The 21,981-nt window shown below is 37.8% G+C and overlaps 1 protein-coding gene across 1 annotated transcript; it reads right to left on the reverse strand.

The window, feature by feature from the left end:
- Nucleotides 1-18,046: 18,046 nt before the first annotated feature.
- On the reverse strand, nt 18,047-18,544 carry LOC142625219 (uncharacterized). The gene has a single exon (XM_075798909.1). It carries the CDS (start codon nt 18,542-18,544, stop codon nt 18,047-18,049), a length of 498 nt encoding a protein of 165 aa, XP_075655024.1.
- Between the last annotated feature and the right edge of the window lie 3,437 nt (nt 18,545-21,981).

Here is a 21,981-nt window from a genome sequence, read left to right on the forward strand (position 1 = left end):
CCGAAAGTCTTATTGATTCATTACCTTCTAGATGCATCTAAAGGTAAAACTCACAAGTCCATAAAGCAGTGCCTTCTTTCTGAGTTTTCAAATCAGAATATAAAAGTTCCTGTAAATAAATACTAGTTAAATACAAAGACTTTGGACTAAAATTTGGAATTCAACCCAACATGATTTGTTTCTTAAAAAAAAAAACTCTATCAGTCTTTGTCTGTGTCAAAATTAGGAAAAGTTGCTTTATTTTATATTTTTTGACCTAAAAAAGTTGCTTTATTTGCCGGAGCATTTGTTCGGTTCATTCATGCACAACACATGTTAAGTAAGTTATGATGGACTTTGTGGAATTCGAGTAAACGACGACACCAGTACTATCTGGATTAGGACACTATCGTCTGGGTTGTGATTCCTCTTTTTTGGTCGGTGGGTCAGCAATTTAGTGGAGTTTCCACAGTTCGCTTAAGGGTGTATGTGGTTAGGGGTGTGAAAAAGTTGGAGAATCCAAAATTAGTGGAAAGATAGAAAAGTTGGAGAGTAGAAAAGATTTGGTTTTTCTTAGCGTGTGTTTGGTTGGAGGGGTGGAAAAGTGGGAGGGTGGAAAACTCTTTTGTTTTGGTTGAAGAAAAAAATAGGAGGATGAAAAATATAATTTATATAAATTGACTATTATGTCCTTATTATATAATATATAAGAAATAGATATATTTATACTTATTAAATAATATAAAAATTAACACAAATACATATAAATTTATATTACTTTTATTTATTATTATATATAATTTAAAATTTATGAGCAACAAAAATTGATTATGCGTTAACTGGGAAGACATTTAAAAAAAAAAAAATTATCCACATGATCATTGTTACTTAAACTGGGAAGATATTTAAAAAAAAAACACTTTATCCATATGACCTTGCTAGTAAACTGGTAAGATATTTTCAAAAAAAAAAAAAAAACTTTATCCACGTGACCTTATTATGTAAACTGGGAAGATATTTTTCAAAAAAAAAAAAAAAAAATTATATACATGACCATTGTTACGTAAACTTGGGAAGATATTTTCAAAAAAAAAAAAAAACTCTATCCACATGACCTTGTTATGTAAACTGGGAAGATATTTTCCAAAAAAAAATAACAGAACTTTACCCACTAGCATTTTCAATAATATAATGACCCTTTACACTAAAAACTGGGTAAATTGGGCAAATCAATTGGGCAAAACGTGAGAGGAGTAGGTGAGAGCAATAAAAAGTGAGGGTATTTTTGTCATACAACAGGCCTTAACGTTTTCTCTCCTATTTTCTCTCTATTTTGGAGACAAGTTTTTGTGGGCCCAGGTGAAAAATGCCTAAGTCCAACATAAAAGTTTTCTTTCCCCTCCTCCCAACCAAACAACACACAAATTCATTTTCTCTTCAGAGTTTTCCATCCTCCCTATTTTACCTCCAAACAAACACACTCTAAGTCCCTCGATGAAATCGAGTTCAATGGAATTGAAGTGTTGTGGGCCTTGAGGCTCAAATGTTGGACCAATGTCCACTAGAGAACCAAAAATCCAAATATAATTAGTAGTATCTTTCATTATCAATCATCAATCACACTGGAATACTTTTGGTATTATTCACATGTTGACAGCAAGAATTGTGTCATGTTCCTAATTCTTTGGAGTCTTTTTCGAGTTAACTCCGAGCATTCTATGTGCTCTTGTAAAAATTTGGCGAAAATACACTTTTGGTCTTTGTATTTGGGGTCAATTCTTGTTTTGGTCTCTAAATTAATTTTACTCTTAGGACAGAACCTAAAATCAGAAAATTAATTATATTTTAATCTCTGCCATCAACCCAGTATTAGAAAACTCCTACGTAGCAAATGGAGTGTCTTGCTTGTTGACATGGTACTAATGTGGCCATTAAAATATTATTAAAAAAATATTTGGCATTTTTTAAATGCCACGACAAATTTAAATTAATAAAAAATTAAAACAAAAAATCCCAGGTAAAAAAATTAAAAAAAATAAACATTAATATAATTAAATTAAGGAAAAAAAAGCTTTGTCAGTTAAAAAAATTGAGTTCCTATCAAAAAAAAAATTTTAAAAATTGAGAAAAAATTTATAACAATTTTCTCAAATTTTCTTAGCCACCAAGCACAACATCACAAAGATTAAAATTTCCAATATTTAGACCCAAAAAAAAAAGGAAAAAAAAAAACCAACCTAATACTTACTCTACTAAATAAAAAACTTGTTGTAGGGGCCAAAAACCAGCTTTCCTTGTGGATATTTCATGGACCCTCGGGAAGCAGTTTGATTGACGAACAATTTATTTATAAAAGATAAAAAAAGGGAATAAACACTCCATAATAGGAAACTCAAGTAATTGATTTCACTAAAAACTATTTATTCAAAGTAAAACTAATGTGTTACAAGAGAATTTCAATTTCCTGTGGTGTTATACTACATAAGTTTTTGGTGTTTCACTCTTTTTTTTTTCTACTATTTCTCTCTCTCTTTCTTTCTTTATTTTTTCCAATCCCCCTTTCTTTATCTGTCTCCCTCCTTATATAGGTACCTTTTTGTTCTTATCTTCACAATTGTCTTGTTGCCAGCCGAGTTTTCAAGGATATTTTCCTCTCCTTTATTGGTTTCCTCCCTTCCCTTATCCTGCAATTTTGACTTTTGGAAGTGTTTGTACTGTTCAGGTTGTCTCATATACACTCAATGCGGCAGAGGTTAGGTGGAGGTCCCCTCATTAATGAAGAGGTGAAGATCTTCATCTTTCTTGCATGTTCTAGAAGATTCCTTGAGGTTCTAGATACCAGCTGGAAGTAAGATGTGGATTATCCGTGCACCTCTCCTCGGGTAAGGCCTGACTCTATTTAGCTTACTACTTGTTTTATGGGAGCAATCTACAAAGGTTCCCACCTCCTTTTGGGTGCTCGGTATGATCCCTTTGCCCTTCCTCCAGACCTTATAGTCCATTAAGCCCTTCTATGAGTATTCATGTCTGGCCCAATTCATTCCACGAGGTCCAATTGGCACTTGGGCTTTAGGCTTGAATGGGGACTCTTCCACTCCCCACAATAGCTCCCCACGATCTCCAGGTCATTATCATTGAAGTGGGGATCATGGTTCGAGTAAAACAGAACAATCATTAATTGGCATTTATGAGAAGTGGTGGCGTCAAGTAATAAATGTCCCAGGCACGCCCGAACTCCCTGCCCCACGATCATTGGCACACATTACAAAATGGACGGTTAGATGAAGTTTTTGGAAAACGAAAAATGAGCGGGAAAGGAAGGGTCACTTTTGCCCCTTCTTATCCTTTCCCCCACTTCTCTCTATATAAGGAGGAACCCATACCAAATCCTGGGTTCCCTTCTACTAATCTCTTTTTAGAAAAAGAAAAAACTCCCTTTTACTCGCAAATTTCTCTGACGATCTTTAGGCGACAACCAGTGCGCTTCTTCTGTTTTTTTATCTTGTTGTAAGTCCATTTTCTTTTCTTTTTTCAGATTAGCTTTGTCTTTTCATCTTTTCTCTTTGTTCTTTTCTTCTTCTTCTTTTTTGTTTTGTTTTAATCTATATCATAGTGTTCTATAGACAATGGGAAAGTTTAGACCCATGGTTGATACCCTTGAAAGGTTACCTGAGTTTAGGAAAACGTATAACATCCTTGATGATGTTGGGGTGAGATATTGCCCGAAATCCGAGGTAATACTCTTGAGAGGGGAGGGCAGAGTGGTAATTCCACTTGTGGTTATTGTAGAAGGAGGAGTTACGATCCCTATGAGTGACTTACTTACCAATTTTTTTATGACATTTTAAAGTTTGTCCCGACCAATGTACTCCTAACATATTTAGAGTTGTTAGTAGTGTAGATACTCTTAATAAAAAGCTTAGCTTGAAGCTAACCGAGCATGACATCAATTATATTTATAGTTTTCAAGATAGTAAAACCTTTGGGTTTTACTTTAAAATATGGCACGGGGAGGTGAGACTTATTCGGGCCTTCTAGATTCTGACAAAGAGACAGAAGGAGATTATCTGGTCATCTCGGGGAATTGGTACCTTGGTGGAATCCATTGTTCCACTATTGCGGGAAAAGCAAGTGGGTAGATCTTACAGGAGCTTCTTTTCATTATTATTATTATTTTTATATATCCCCGAGCTATCACATACATTTTATTTGGCTAACTTTCATTTTTTTTAAAAACTTCTAAAGGACCACGCTTTCAAAAAGAAGAGGCAGTAGATTAACTCTACTGACCTGAATAGATTACTGAAGTCCTCAATCTATCCTCACTCTGACGGTCAGCTCTGGGTAGCATATCTTATTCTTAGATACTCTCCCGTATACTAGGGTTTTCAGGCCGTGGGAAAAGCTATAACCAAGAATCATCTGTTGCTTCCCTTTATTGACGTTCGATGCAAGGGATACATTTTAGCCCCTCTGAACATGTTTGGAGAGAAGAAGGGAGACACCAAAGCAATTCCCCTGCTCCTTTTACTGTAGCGGATATGGGAATAATTGTTGCTGTTCCCACCTTGGCTAATCGTCCCCAACACTTAAGAAAAAAAAAAAGACGGGCAACACTTCTTCCCAAAGTCCTACACCTATCCGTGAAGAACCTGCAGTTCAGATTGCCATTCCTCTCAAAGAATCCCCTACTGAGATGTCTTTCCAAAGAGGACGGGTAACACTTAGCCAAATCTTGGCTACTCCCATTGTGTCCCAAGCCCAAGCTCCCCCTATTCAAACTGCTACTACTGCTATGGTTCTTGCAGCTCCTCCAGTTACTACGATAGCTGCTACTCCCGCATGAGAAACCGAGGCTGGACGAAAGCGTCTGAGAGGGGTGAGTTAAAGCCAACCCGTGACAATGCTTAACCCTGAGAATTCCCCTCCTAACTTGGGTGACATTCGTGTTGAAGCTGCTAGTACTCCAGCCTAGGGGTGGCAAAATTTGACACGACCCGCGAACCCGACATGACACGACATGAAATTAGCAGGTTATGAGTTGAGGCTTAACGGGTTCGTGTCATATTCGGGTTGACACGGCTAACCCGTTTAATAAATGGGTTGGGTTAGTGTTGAACACATAGAACCCGTTTGACCCATCTGACCCGTTTAATTAAATGATATTTTACCAATATACCCTTCAAACTCTAGGTATATAAACTTATTAGTTGTTGTGATTTATTTTCTTTGACATATTGTGATTGATTATTTGTGATATTGAGATATGCTTTAATTTTGAATGATTATTTGTGATGCAGTTACTCGTTAGTTCTGAATTTTATATTAAAAATATTTATTTGTTTGTTTTTTCGTTAATTTTTATTTTTCATTTTGATAAAATCTGATAAACAGGTCGACACGACTGACCCGTTTAATAAATGAGTCGTGTTAGGGTTGAGGAATCTTGACCCGTTTAATAAACATGTCGGGTTAGTGTTGACCTATGTAGTCGAATACTCATGACTTGACACGACACGAACCCGACACGTGAACACGAATTGCCACCCCTACTCCAGCCTACATTAAGGCTTTCATGGTGGATAGAGAGCCATTTCCTGCAACAGATAGAGTTAGGCCTTGGAGGGAAGGCTGCAGGGGTAAGGTTGCTGAATGCGTGGGCAAGGCCCTCCTTCTTCCCAAGGACATGAATCACTGGGCTAATTAGGATGATGAATCATTGATACTTAATATGAAGAGGAGGCCAACATGGTAATAAACACTACTTTTATTAGGGGTGTTCGCGGTGCGGTGCAGTGCGGTTTTAGGCTATTTTTAGCATTGCACTTTGCGGTGCGGTTTAGCCAAAATCATAACTGCACCGCACCTCATTTTTGCAGTCACATGTGCAGTGCGGTGCGGTGTATAGTTTAGCCAAAACCATAACCGCACCACATCTCATTTTTGCGGTCACATGTGCGGTACGGTGCGGTGTATAAAAATTCACTTGCTATATAAAATTCAACATATATATATCACCATACAATTCAAAATGTATCAGTAATATCACTATCTCGAATTCTTAGGTATACATCAAACATGTAATGAAGTCAAGTACTTTGAATAAGATAGAGTGGCAAGCAACTTAAATGTTTTAACTATCAAAATCTAATGCTCTTCAGTCTTCACTTTAGATCAAGAATATGAAGTAAAGAGTTTATTTGAAACACCAAGTACAAAGCAAAAAGGATTTACCCATACTCAAAGCAATTCTAGTGATGCCTACTAATTTCAAGTTTCAATTATCAAAACCATAATGTAAACAAGTCTAAAGCAAAGCATGAAATGAATTACAAATCCAAAACAAGTATTAATTGTAAACCCAACAAGAAATTGTTTAAATGAACATGAACGCAACAAAAAAATAGGCCTGTCCATCCAATGCTATACTTCTCCCCCTCCAAATTCTATTATGTAGCTCACACTCCAAGTCTTCACTTAATCTTCTTTCTCTGTTGCCAATTTCATCAATTCTATGAAAATAAATACAGAAAATGTTAGTAAACTAATAAACAAAGAACAATAAACTAATATACAATTTAAATATATAGTTTTAGAAAATTACCCGCTTCAACATCTTGCTCAAGACTTTCCACTTCATTCATTGCTTCCCGAAAATTGATTAGTTTAGATGGGTTTTTTGACCAATTTTGAGCACAGATAAGGGCCTCCACAGTTTTAGGAGCTAATGAACTCCTAAAAGAATCCAAAACACGACCCCCCGTGCTAAAGGCTGACTCAGTAGCAACGGTGGACATAGGAATAGCCATGACATCTCATGCTACCTCGGAAAGGATTACATATCTAGTAGAATTCACCTTCCACTAAGCCAAAATATCAAAAGCCTCCCTATTTTTTTTCACTAGCTTCATTAAGATATTTGTCCACATCAGTAGTGCATTCACTATCATCTTCTGTAGCTATGTGTTTATCGAACTCATGTGAGGCAATCTTCCATGGATCATATGGAAAACTAGCACTTGATTCTATTGAAGAACCAACATTAGTGGCCTGCCCATTGCCACTAGCACTTGATAATTCAGTACCCTTCGCATAGTGGGCATACAACTTATCTAAAGCATCCCTTAACAATTTTAAAGCAAACTTTGCCTTCTCTTTTGAATACCACTTATTAAACCAATATTTCAAATATTTCATCTTATATCTCGGGTCAAGAACCACGGCAATAAACATCATCAAATTCATATTTTCAATGTCTCCCCAATACTTCTCATATTTTTCCTTCATAGATTGTGCCATTTCTTTTAAGAGACGATCACCATCAATGCCACACAATCTATGCAATTCATTTTGAATGCCCACTAGCTCACAAAAATAAGTATTTGAAGTGACAAATAAAGAACCAGAAAAACGTAGAGTTACCTCATAAAAAAGCCGGAGAAAATTACAAAACATTCTGACATTCACCCAATCCTCACCCTTGGGAGGACCTATGTGCTTTTATTTCCCATTTCCATCTACCTTCATAAAGTAAGAACTAAATTCCACATCCTCTTCATGCATCCTATCAAAGGCTGTTTCAAACTTCTCGGCTGCCTCTAACGTAAGATATGTGGGATTCCATCTAGTAGGGACATCAAGAGATAACAAACTCTTAGATTGGATTTTTTCATCCTCTACAGCTTCCTTGAACCTATCCATCCTTTTTGGAGATAATTTAACATACCGCACTGCATTCCTCACCTTAACAATTGAGTTATGAATGCCTTTTAATCCCTCTTGCACAAGAGATTCATTATATGAGCAGCACATCTCATGTGCAAGAACCGGCCTCCCAACATACAACCATCCTTCATCTCCAACTTCTTCTTCAAATAATCAAGAGCCACATCATTGGATTTAGCATTATCAACTGTAACAGTTATCACCGTTTTGATACCCCAATCATTCAAGTACCTTTCAATAGTTTTCCCAATTGTCTCCCCTTTATGATTTGGAACTATACAAAAATTCAAAATCTTTTTTTGATAGGTCCAATCACCATCAATATAGTGGCAAGTGAGACACATGTAGTTGAGGTTTTGAATGGAAGTCCATGTGTTAGTAGTCAAAGACACCCTTTGGCCTAATTTCAAATAGCTTATCATCTTCTCCCTTTCCCCAAACCAAAGTTTAATACAATCCCTTGCCACCGTGAGATGAGAAGGCACAGGAAACCTAGGCTCAACCACCCCCATAAAGTATATAAAACCACCATGCTCAACAAATCTAAAAGGTAGCTCATCCACCATAATCATCCTCGCAAGAGCCATACGAATTCTCTCAATAGAAAATTTAGCAACAACAAGCTCATTACTAGACTTTCCCTCAACACCACCAGTTTTTTTTGCTTGGAAGCTCAAAGTGGTTTGGCTCGTGTCAATGACACCCGGAATCTTCTTACATTTTAGCAAATGAGCCCATATGGATGAGGTCCCACTCCTCACAGCATTGTATTGCTTCTTACAATATTTGCATTCTGACTTTTCACGATTTGGTAACTTAACAAAATGCTCCCAAACATCAGATGGCTCTCTGGTGGACTGTTTCTTAGTAACTTTAGCTTTTTTTGGTGAAGGTTCATCATCCACAATCAAAGGGTCATTAGGGCCATTTGGTGCTGGTGGATTTGGATTTGAGGGAGCATCCATCTAGGGCCATTGAAAAAACAAACACACACATATATATAGGTTAGAAAAGGAGTTTTGCAGGAGGTCAAGGCAAAATATATATATATATATATATATATATATATATATATATATATATATATATATATATATTAAATGTATATATGACAAATATGATAGAAACAAAAATGACATAGTAGTATGAATCCTTTTTTCCTTCATAAACAAAGCAACATAGCATGGATGAACAGGTAAACAAATAAAAAGAATCTTTTTTTTTTTGGTAAATGAAGGATTGAATACACTTTATGGTCATTTTGAAAATAAAAAGAATCTTGAGAGAGGTAAAAAGTGTCTTTCAATTATTTTGAAAATAACACTTTATGGTCTGAAATAGTGTCTGGTGGCAAGCACATAGACCAACATAGTATCATGTGTTAACGTAATCTATCAAATTAAGTATTGTATAGTACTCTCTCAAAAAAAAAACTATATAGTAAATTTGAACATAAAATAATACATACTGGTACCTAATTGTGGGGAGCAAATTCAAGTAGAATAACCCCTCAAACACAATCCAACAAAGTTTAGATTTTTTTTTGACGGACCTATTCAAAAGGCGACCTTTGGAAATAACCACAGAATAGGTCATACTGTCATAGCATGTGATTCACAGCCTATTGCTTCTAACGTAAATAATATCTAACATAAAAAATAATATAATTAACATCTTGCAATGGCAGTGAGTTGAACAAATAAAAACTTTAACAATAGATTGACTTTAACAACTTGTCTTGAGTGAATAGTATAGTAGGCCAATAGATTAACTTTAACAAAGAAAAACTTGAATTGAACACATGAATACCTCAATACTCAATAGTAGAAGCAACGGCAGTGAGTAGTCTAGGACTCTAGGTTGAAGTGTGGCGGCTAGGGTCTAATTTTTTAGGGCTGGGAGAGTGAGAAGATTTTTGTTTTTTATTTTTCTTAACTAACAGAAGTTACAAAACAATGAGATACGGCTAGGGTATTAAATTATTAATGTATTGATCTTTTGTCCTTATTATATATATATATTTAATATTAAATAAATAAATATATTAATATATTTAGAGGGTGCGGTGTGGTGCGGTTTGTGCGGTTTTCATATTATAAAACCGCAAACCGCACTACATCATGCGGTGTGGTGCACTGTTACTTGCGGTGCGGTGCGATGCGGTTATGCCATTTTGCGGGCGGTTTTGGTGTGGTTTGGTGAACACCCCTAACTTTTATATTTCTTTTTCTTGTGTTTCGTCCTTTTTTTTATTTTAATTTTACACTTAATCACTTTTTTGCTTATCTTTTGGTAGGGGTACCAATGTTCCATGGTGGTTAAGGAGAGGTTTTTAGTTGCCAAAGCTAAAACCAAGGAGCTAAGTAATGACAATGAGGATCTCTTGAAGAAGATCTCAAATGTAATGAACAAAATTTTTGAATCTAAAAGGCTGCAGTCTGAGGCCGAGGAGAACACTAAGACTATAACTGAGAGGAAGGAGGCCCTAGAAAAGGAGCTGCAGGAGATTAGGAAGGCTTTTGCGGTAAGGATGCCAAGCTGAAAGGTTATGTAGCAGTAGATGACGCTAAAGTCCAAGCTGCCTATTACCAAAGTCAGTATGACTGCATCACCTTCATGAAGCCTGAGGTGCAACAGAATCTGCAAGTTTACTTTTCCAAAGGATGAACAACGGCTTTAGACAAGATGCAGGTAGAGGCTTCATCCCCCTTAAGGCTAGAGAGTGTCGAGGGGGAAATTGATGCCTTTATCTAAAATGTTGGGAAGCCAAACCGAAACTCGACTGTGGCTTTTGAGATGGTATCCAAAGGCTTTCGGTGTGATTACAAAGCCTATCTAAATAAGAAACCAAAACCCGCACTTGACAAAACAGCAACAAAAGCCCAATGAAAAGCACGTTACAATACTTAATTAGTACATTAGTGGTCCTGGTCTGAAAGTTCAAGTGAAATAAAATCTCCAGCGGTAAGGGTAAAATTACACTTAGTCCAGAAAAATAGATTTAAACAATCCCATGATCAATGATTAAATAAGTTTAGGAATGTGTTAACTCCTGGGGGTCCTTGCATGTCTTGGTTAGGGGAGTTCGTTATACTTTCAGCCACCATTACATCAACGTGAGGGAAGAGTTCGATTGTTACATATACATTATATTCTTCAACGGTAAAATAAAAAGTAAAAATTAAAGGTTCCATGGGAAGAGGGAAATGATTAATTGGCATGGTATGAAGGGAGAGAGGGATCCCAGCTCAGTGCAGCAAGTATCAAACTAGGATTTTGGTGAGTGTGTGTTCATAAGGCATGGATGAGGCAATGTGGGCTGTTTTGAGTGAGTGAGATGGGATTAACTCTAAGATTAAGGCTTTTTGTGAGTAGTAGGTTGTTGTGGCTAGTTAGGAGACATTTGTGAGTTGTGATTATGTAAAAGGGAGGAAAGAATATTTGGATGAGTGTGGGCTGAAGGGGATGAGTAGTGAACTTAAAGGGAGCTAAACCACCAGTAAAGATAACAAATAGATCAGGAGTTTCAGAGGGAGTGGTTGTTTTTGAAGGCTGAGATGCTTATGTTTTTATAGTGAAGTTTTAGGGAACCATTAATTAACAAGAGTCCAAAAAACGTAGGGTTAATCAAAGGTGGGAAGCCAATGTTAATCTTCCTAGGATTTTTGGTCAAAAGTAGATGGCTTACTTTATGGGCTGCTTTGCTTCTTTGGGTAATGATTAAATGTCAAGATTTTTGGGGCTGAGCTTAATCAACATGATTGGGACGTGTATCAAGAGCAAATCCTAAAGCTGCAACTGTGATTTAGACCCTCAAGAAGTAAGATTTCAACACCCCAAGCCAGGTGTCAAGTTCTAAGCCTATTTCAGGGGGTTCCGCTGGAGGTCTCTTTATGCCCTCCAAACCACATGTTCCCAATTTTTTCCCCTTTAGGATTCATGGGCTTGGGACATGAATCATATCTTAAACGTTTTTAACATTTATAGCATTAATTTGCTGGTGCTTGGATAATTTGGTTTCAGCTCTCCTTCCGCAAGAGTTGCAGTCTTGAGAAAGGTGATGGAGTTCTATCATCCTTTAGGTTTCAGCTGATGTTACAAGCCTCGGGTACTGTTCACGTCAGGTAGAGAGTGACAAAAACTGATGGGACAACCCCTAGTTCATCCTTAAGGACTTGGTTCTCTTGTTGTACTTTTGGTCAGGGATGAACAAAGGCTATTTGCCCACTTCCAGCCCTCTGCCTCTTGCTAGAATCTCTTGGGTTGGGCTTGTTCACCTGGGCTGGTTCCTTTGGCCTGGGTTATGTACATCCTACAAGATCAACAATACATGTTGCCATGGGTTTTCCTTCCTCATGGACTTTTATTAGTAGATATTCTTTGGGCTCTTATAGATACTTGCAATGGGTCTTTGGGCAATTAATTGTAATGTTTGCAACAATATGACAAGTCTCAAAGTACATTTGAAAATAGCCTTTACTATGATGGATTCCATATCATAAATAATGTTCATGGCTTCTAATAATCGCATCATAATTTAAATAATAAGCTTGTGAGATCGAGTACTTTCCATGAGTATTGATGTCGTGACACAAATGGTGATCATGTACTTCATGGGTTTATAACGTCATCTTCAAGACAACCCCCAATGAGTTTTTAATATAAGACGATTGCAATATGTAGGCAATGATTATACCATGATATATATTCTTTTTCTTTTGCCAAGCGTTTAATATTCTTGGATTTTTTTGAGAAAATAGTGCAAATGGATATCACCAATGGGGACTTGGGCTTTTGATATTGCCAATGAAGATTGGGATTTTGATATTGCCAATGAAGATTGGGCTTTCGATATTGCTAGTGGGAACTGGGTTTTTGATCTTGCTAATGAGAATTGGGCTTTGATGTCGCCAATGAAAATTGGGCTTTGATGTTGCCAATAGAAATTGGGCTTTAAATATTGCCAATGAGAATTGGGCTTTTGGATAAATAAATTACCATGGGTTTAAACCATGGGCTTTGATTATGGACTTAAATTCCATTGATAAAGTTGTTTTACCATGGATTTGAATCGTGGACTTTTCAAACCTTGCCAAGCATAAGTATTCTCGGTTTTTAGAAAAATTAGATCCTATCTCGCTTTACTAAATTATTTGGGCTTTTATGAGAAAGTATTGGGCCCTATAGCCCAGTTTTGTGGTAGAAAGGAGAAAGGTTGTGGGCTAGCATGGTGATAGTTAAGCATGTCCAGTAATACACAGGAAAATAAATAGGTTTTATTTAAATAACATTAGGTGTAAAGAAAAGTACCTCAACAGAGAGCAACATTCCTATTCCCTAAGAATTAATCATTATTCCAAATCTTGAGATTCAGGTTGTCATCAACGACGAATCCCCTGTCTGTGAAGTTGGAGGGGCTGGCCTAGTTGCAATGTCAAGAGGAGAAGTGACCAATTCTGCAGCAGTATCTACCATCGAGGAGCTTGCCTGACTTTAACTTTCTCTATTTCTGTTGTTTTAAAAACATTTCTTTGTTTTGCCTGGTTTTAGGGGCTTTTGTTTTGTATTTAATTTCCCAGGGCACTTTACTCTTATAATTTTCGGTTTGTTTAAAAGTATTTCTAGGTTCTTATATTCATTTATGCCTTATACTAGCATTTTTCAAGTTACTTGAGTGTTTGAAGGTTAACTTCTATGATTTATCCACGGTAGACGTGTTGTTAGTTCTACGGGATATAGGTGTATCCCTTATTAGGTTTTGATAACATTGTCACTATTGACTTTTGAATTAAACTAAGACAAGAAATTTGGTTAGTCACTTACCTGAGATAGTTGTAGGGTTCTTCTCCATGGGGTTTATTTTTCGACTACTGTCAAGCTTTTAACTTTGCTTGCCATTAGTGACTTTGAAGTTAGGCTAAGATAAAAAAAAACTTAGTTTAAAACTTACTCGAGGCAAAGACAGGGTCTAGTGCTGCAGGGTTTGTTTCCCTTCTCTTGTCAAGTCTTAATTTTGTTTTCTATTAGTGACCCGGGAGTCAGGCTAATATACAAAACTCAGTTTAAAACTTACCAGAGGCAAAGATAGGGTCTAGTGCCACAGGGCTTGTTTCCCTTCTTTCGTCAAGTTTTAATTTTATTTTCTATTAGTGACCCTGGAGTCAAGCTAAGGTAGAAAACTTAGTTTAAAAGGCAAAGACAAGGTCTAGTGCCACGGGGTTTGTTTCCCCTCATTTGTAAAGTCTTAATTTTGTTTTCTATTAGTGACCTTGGAGTCAAGCTAAGGTAGAAAACTCAGTTTAAAACTTACCCGAGACAAAGACAGGGTCGAGTGCCACGAGGTTTGTTTCCTTTTTTTTTTGGTCAAGTCTTAATTTTGTTTTCTATTAGTGACCCTAAATTTAGGTTAAGGTAGAAAACTCAGTTTAAAACTTACCCGATGCAAAGATAGGGTCTAGTGCCACGGGGTTTATCTCCCTTTTGATAGCTTCAACGCTTTCGGTCTGGCTTTCCTGATGTATGTCATTGTTTCTTGAATTAAACAAAATTGAAGTATGAGTAATGCATATCCTTTTCATTTAATAATCAAAAGTAGTACTTTTTTTAGATAAAACACATTACACGGCTTTGCTAAAGGTCTTTCATCTAAGTCTTCTAGTCGGTAGGGTCCAACTCCAGTAATGGAAGTGGCCATGTAAGGTCCCTCCCAATTTGGCCCTAGCTTTCCCATAGCAGGGTCTCGGGTATTTTCCAAGACTTTTCATAGCACCAAATCTCTTGGTATAAACTCCTTATTTTTTATGCTTTTGTTGTATCCTCGGCTGATTCTTTGTTGGTAGTTAGCTAACTTCATTGAAGCAACATTTCGGGTTTCTTCTACTAGATCCAAATGTTTGCAAAGTAGCTAATCCCATTTCAAACACATCAGCCTGTGAAGTAGGTAGCCCTATTTCCATAAGTATTACAACTTCCGCCCCGTATGTCATTGAAAAAAGAGTTTTTCCAGTAGATCGCCTTGGTGTGGTTTGGTATGCCCACAACACATTAGGAGGCTTTTTCGCCCATCTTCCTTTTAAATCATCCAATCTTTTCTTTAAAGCATTCACAATAGATTTGTTAATTGCCTTAGCCTGACCATTTCTTTGGGGATAATAAGGGGTAGAATACCTGTTGATAATTCCCAACTCTGAGCAGTATTGTTGGAAAGCCTTGCTATCAAATTGCAGTCCATTGTTCGATATGAGAACTTTAGGCATGCCAAACTGCGTCATGAGATTCCTCCACACAAATCTCTAAACATCAGCATTCTGGATGTTGGTTAGGGGCTCGGTTTCGACCTACTTGGTATAGTCAGTCCCTACCATGAGCCATCTTCTGCTACTTGTTACCTTAGGAAAGGGTCCCATTGTCTAACCCCCATTGGGCAAACGACCATGGGCTAGATATTGGATTGAGGAGACCCCTGGGCTAATAGATGCTTGGAGTGAACTTTTGGCATTGATCACACTTTTTAGAGAACTCTTGTGCTTGCTTTTGCATGTTCAGGCACTAATACCCCTAAGTAAGGGCTATGTTCAGGCACTAGAGACCTTCCTTTTGTATGGCTTCCACATATTCCTTCATGTAACTCTTCTAGAAGTACCTTGACTACCTCAGGATGCACACACAGTAGATTGGGTCCTGAGTACGACCTTTTGTACAACTTCCCTTTTTCAGATACCCAATACGGGGGGGATCTACGTCTGACCTGTTTAGCTTCTTTTTTATCTTTGGATAGGATCCCTTTTCAGAGGTAAGTTACAAGAGGATCAATCCAACTAGTGAATGGGTGGATACTTAAGATTAAAGCCTTTTTAGAAGGGGAATCACTAGAGAAAGGTAAGAGCTTAACAGATATGATCCTCAAGAGAGGATTGGCCACGGATGAGGCTAGTGTAGCTAGAGTGTCAGCGTTGCTATTGTTGCCCCTAGAGACTTGTGAAATTTCCACTTTCTTAAATTGATGCTTTAGGATCCCGACCTCTTTCAAGTAGCTCATCATCCTTTGATCCTTACAAGAAATCTAACCTTTTGAGTAACGCTTGCAAGGGGTGCTTGGTTAACACGACTACTGTGTGGGCTTGAAAGTAGTGGGGCAGTTTTCGAGCAGCGTAGATTATTGCTAGCGCCACTTTTTCTAGGGGGAGATAATGTGTTTCGGCTTCCATCAGAGTTTAACTAACATAAAATATTGGCTTTTGAACTCCTTGATCTAATCTTAATATGACAACACTTACCGCATGATTTGTCACAGCTAAATACATATATAGTGTCTCCCCGGCCATTCGTCTAGACAAAATTGGAGTCCGAGACAAATACAGCTTCAGCTTATAAATGCTTACTGACGTTCATCCGCCTATTGAAAGTCCTTCCAATCTTCAGTAATTGAAAGAAAAGCCTGCACTTATCTACGGATCGTGAAATGAATCGATTGAGAGTTGCAGACATTCCGGTAAGCCATTGGACCTCTTTGGGATTCCTCGAGGACTTTAGATTTTGTAATGCTACAATTTGGTCCGGTTTAACTTCAACCTGGTGAGTAACCAAATAACCTAGAAACTTTCTCGAGTTGACTCCAAAGACACATTTAGAGGCATTCAATTTCAATCGAGGTCAGAAAGTTGATCCTTCACGACCTTACTCTTCACCACCATATCATCTATATAAGCCTTCATATTCCTTCCAATTGCTTCCTGAACATCTTAGTAACCATTCTTTGATATGTGAAGCCTGCATTCTTCAACCCGAATGGCATGACTTTTTAATGAAAATTTATTGTAGGGGTAATAAAAGAGATTTTCTCTTGGTCCTTGGGAGCCAAAGCTATTTGATGGTATCTTCGAAAAGCATCAAGAAAACTCATCCTAGGGTGTCTAAAAGTCGCATCAACAAGCTGGTCTATCTTAGGTACTGGAAAAGGGTGTTTTGGACATGCTTTGTTTAAATCCTTGAAGTTTACACATACTCGCTACTTTCTATTTTTCTTTTTCAGTACTACCATGTTAGCAAACCATTTAGGGTAATAGACCTCTTGGATTGGCCCAGCTTCTTTAACTCTATCCATTTCTTCTTTCACTGCTCTAGCATGGATATCCAAAGACCTGCAAGGTCTCTACTTCTTCGAAGGGCATTGGGGGTCGACGTTAAGTCGATTACATATGAATTCTAGATCTACTCTGGGCACCCCATATGGACTCCATGCGAATACATCCGTATTGTTTATTAAAAACAGTATTAGCTTTACTTTCTCTGAGATAGGGAGACTCGCTCCTACCTGGAAGTACTTGACCCCGAGGTCGATGGATATCTTTTCTAATCACTCACATATGTCCTTGGGTGGAAACTGTAGCTGCTATAACGAAATCGTTGGTTTAATCTCCTCCTTCTGTTTGTGTCCCAAGGTGGCTATCTTGCATCTCCTTGCCATACTTTGATCTCCGCGAATTTCTACAATACCTTGCTAGGTTTTGAATTTTACCCTCTAATGCAAAGATGAGGGTTTGCACCCATGGAATGAATCCAAGGGTGTCTGAGGATCATCGTATAAGGGGAATAAGAGTGTATCACGATAAAGTTGACCAATTCTTTTCTTCCTCCCACCTCCCCCAGCAACGTCACCTTTTCTGCTAGCGTGACCACAGTTCCATCAAAGGCTACCAAAGGGTTGTTATACTTGGTCAAACCATTAGAAGTAAGGCCTAGTCCTTCATATAGATCAGGATACATTATCTCCATCTCGTTTCCTTGATCTATCATGACCCTTCTAACATCAAAGCTCCCAATCCACAGTGTCACCACTAATGCGTCTTCATGGAGTTGAATAGTGCCTTCCAAGTCTTTCCCCGTAAAACCAATGCTTTCATCTTCCCATCATCCCATCTTAGAGGTGGGAAAATCCATTTCAGGGTCTCAAACTGAAGCTACAACCATGACCTAAAGTGAAGTTGGTATGGTTTCAATCTGTTTCCTGGCCGTATGTATCACATCTATGAGCCCCCCGAGCTAGAGTCGAGGTTCTTGAGGTGCTAACCCCTTTAAGGTCTTGTGGCTGAGGATCTTCCCATATCATGAATTATTTCAAGTATCTTGCTTTCTCAAGATGGTTCAAATGGTCCTTTAAGGTTTGCTAGTCCTCGGTTGTGTGCCCCCAGTCCTGATGATATGAATAGTAAAGGCTTTAGTTCTTTCTTGTAACATTTCCACTCATCTTGTTTGGCCAACAAAAGTAGGGCTCGTTCTTTATCTTCTCCACAATTCGATATAAGAGCTCCTTGCATAATGAGCTAGCCGTCTCAAACCTTGGCTACTGAACCTGAGGAAAAAAGTCCTTTCGGGGTTGAGGAGTTTGATTTGCCTTAACCTCTTTCTTCTCCGTGGTAGGTACCTTGGCTTTATCCTTATCCTGCAATTGGTCATCTTCTAACCTCTTGTATTCCTCTACCAGCTCCATAAACTTATTCATGTCCATAACTGGCTTTAAAGTTGACGAAGCTCTCAAGTTGAAATCAATAGGGAGCCATACTTTGAATGTGCTAGTTGAAATCCCTCCATTGTCTCCCCTGATCTCATTATATAACTCCCAATAGCGATCTGAATAAGCCCTAAAGGTTTCCTCCTCCTTCATGGACATGGTGAGGATTCTACTACATGTCACAAACTGTGCTTCGAATGCTCTAATTAGCTCATCATATCCTTGGATGGACCATTTTTCCAATCCATCAAACCATCTCATTATAATTGGCCCCAAACTGGAAGGGAATATCTTGCACATCAGAGCTTTGTTTCTAGAGTATGTGGCCATACTTTGATTGTAATGGTTGACATGCTCCACGGGATTGGTTTTGCCGTCATATTTTGTGAAGGTTGGCCTTGTAAATTTGAGCGACAGATCTGTTTTTTCAATTTCCCCTGAGAATGGGGACTGAGATATCTACTGCAAAGCTTTGCTCATGGCATCAATACTAGAAGCTTGAGGTGTCACGGGATCTCAGGGGTTAGGAAATTTTGAGTGCTGAGGAACTGGTCCTTTAAGCTTCTCTCTATCTTGTTCTTCCCTTATGTTCCTCCTATGGAAGGGGGAGGGGGGGGGGAAGACTGTCCTTTTCCTATAGGGAAATGGAAATCGCCTTTTATCTTGTTTCCTATGCCTGTCTCCCACCACGCGCTTGTCTCCTCGGGAATGACTTGGCATGGGACTCAGTCCTCTTTGGTGGAGAAGTTCTTCGTCATTTCTCCGAAGAAGCTCCTCGTTTCTTTCAGCTTCCCTTCGCAGCATCACCACTTTCTCCCTCAACCTTTCCACCTCCCTATCCTTACTAGAATATGAGGGGCCTTCTGTATTGGTGGCAGACCTCTCTTCCTACAGGTATGGGTTAGGTTGTCTTTGAGTCTCTTTATGAACTTCTGATCGCAAACATCGATCTACATGGATAGATTCTTCAGAAATGCTTGGACGAGATAGGTGGGCGGGACCGCTTTGGGATTGACTGGCCATGGTCACCAAAGAAAATCAATTCTCGAGCCTACATCTTGGTAGAGTTTTCCCACAGATGGCACCAATTGTAGGAGGCCAAAAACTAGCTTTCCATGCAGATATTTGATAGATCTTTGGGAATTGAGACATATAGAGTGTTTTTTCTCTTTTATTCTCAGTTTGATTGACTAACACTCTACAATGGGAAACTCAAGCAATTGATTTCACGAAAAACTATTCATTGAAAGTAAAACTAATGTGTTACAAGAGAAAATTCAATTTCCCGTGGTGTCACTCTTTCTTTTTCTACTCTCTCTCTCTCTCTCTCTTTATTTTTTCCGATCCCCCTTTCTTTACTTGTCTCCCTCCTTATATAGGTACCTATTTGTTCTTATTTTCATAGCTGTCCTATCGCCAACCAAGTTTTTAGAAATACTTTCCTCTCCTTTATCGGTTTCCTCCCTTCCCTTATTCTAGAATTTTGACTTTGGGAGTATTTGTACTGTTCATGTTGTCTCATATGTATTCAATGCAGCAGAGGTTAGGTGGAGGTCTCCTCATTAATGCGGGGGTGAAGATCTTCATCTTTCTTGCATGTTCTGGAAAATTCCCTGAGGTTCTAGATACTAGCTGGAAGTAAGACGTGGATTATCTGTGCACCTCTCCTCAGGTAAGTCCTAGCTCTATTTAGCTTACTACCTATTTCATGAGAATGATTTGCAAGGGTTCCCACCTCCTCTTGGGTGCTCAAGATGGCCCCATTGCCCTTCCTCTAGACGCTATAGTCCATTCGGTATTCATGTCTGGCCCAATTCATTCCACGGGATCTAATTGGCACTTGGGCTTTAGGCCTAGATGAGGACTCTTCCACTCCCCACACAAGTTATAAAAAATAATAATAAAAATAAAAAACCAACTCCACGAACCTTAACCTAGATCAATTTAATCTCTCTATCCATTGAGTTTTTGGCTTCTCTCACTCTCTTTCTCTCTAATTTCTCCTTGATTTGCTCCAAACCCTCTACTCCAAACCCAGACACCCATGGCCAGAGACAACAAGCTCCAAAACCCAGACACCCATGGTCAAATAAAACACTCTTTAGGGACCCAAAATGAATTTTCACCTAAATTTTTTTGTCTATTTTACAATAAATTTTTTTTTCCTATTTTATATATTTACTTTTCAAAATACCATGCATATCAGATTATCAATTTTACGCTACATTTCATTAAAATATTAATTTTTCTTAATTGTTTTTTTTTTCTTCATACACAACAACCATCATCCACTTTCTTTCTTCTTTCTTGTGATATGTGAAGAAATAAATAAAAAATGCAAAATGAATTGTGTCAGTGTAAATTTATATGTTTATTATTATTATTATAGTAAATACGTAAATTTACACAGTCATACACACATTGATGTTAGTCACTTTTAAGCAAATTTACACAACTTTCTATTATACACCAATTAATGTAAATGTTTTTAGGTGAAATGATTTTCATTAGCTTATTTAGTTTAAGAAAAAAATATGTGTTAACTGTATAATAGGATATCTAAAGCAATATAAAATTTTAGGTGAAATGATTTTCATCAGCTTATTTAGTTTAAGAAAAAAAAAAAGGTTAACTGTATAATAGGACACTTATATCTAGAGCAAAATAAAATTTAAAAAAAGTTGTATGTAAGTTGGTGGTGAAAATAACTAAATAAAACCTTATTCTGTTACTTTTTTTTAATGATTAATTTATTCTCTCTCCTTACACACACTCTTTCTCAAGTCTTTATCTGATTCAAACTCTCTCAGTTAAATGGTGAGGATAGCGTTGAGATCGGCTATGACATGGTGAAGATTGGTGGTTGTTGAAATTAGCATATGCATTTGTAATGGCTGTTGAGATCGGTGTGCTATTTGTGGTAATTGTTGGGTTGGGTTGGGTTTATTATTTTTATTTTTATTTTTATTTTTTTCGTTGGTATGTTTCACGTTGTGGGTTGTAGCGGGGTTTTTTGCAGTGGTTATTATGCGATGGCTGGTTGTGTTACTGGCTTGGCTTTTGTGTTATTATTTTAATAATTTTTATATATTATTTTAATGAGTTATAGGAGAAAATAGCAAATAATAGAGTCAAATGTTCAAAGTACATTTTATCGGAAGTTCAAGTAGGACCACCTCTATCATCAACCAACCAACGGTACACACTACGCTCCCTTTTATCTACTATTCATCGGTCCTAAAGAGTAGTTGCAGTCTACTATCCTTTTAATGCATGTTGCTTGATGATGCCGAAAATATCACCAGTGAGTTGCAAGCGCTCCTCAAACGAAAGCAACACCTGCAAAAAGAAAACAAAGGACCTAGAAGAGAGCACCGGTGTGGTGTCGGCCGAATACCCTCCGAAGGTCAAGTTAGAATCTTGTTCCTTTAACCCTAGAGTGCTAGAGTTAAGAATATTATGCGTACCTTCATACTTAGGGTTTCTGGGGTATTTATAGTGAGTAGAATTACCTTTCTTTGAGGATACAACTTCCTTCTCAAGTTCTTTTCCATATAGGAGTCTTCTCAAACGTGTGTCGCAAGAAGTCTAAATATACACGTTTGCGTGGGGATAAAACGAGAAGCTTATACGAAATATATCAAACGACATGCCACGTGGCATCCATAATTAATTTATACAAGACGGATATTCGGCAACACCTAACCGTCATAGCTGGGTCAATGATGGTGTCGATCCGTCCTCCTTGTTTCCGTCCATTTACTATT

Source organism: Castanea sativa, chromosome 2, assembly GCF_040712315.1.
Source record: "Castanea sativa cultivar Marrone di Chiusa Pesio chromosome 2, ASM4071231v1".
In the NCBI taxonomy this organism is placed as follows: Eukaryota; Viridiplantae; Streptophyta; class Magnoliopsida; order Fagales; family Fagaceae; genus Castanea; species Castanea sativa.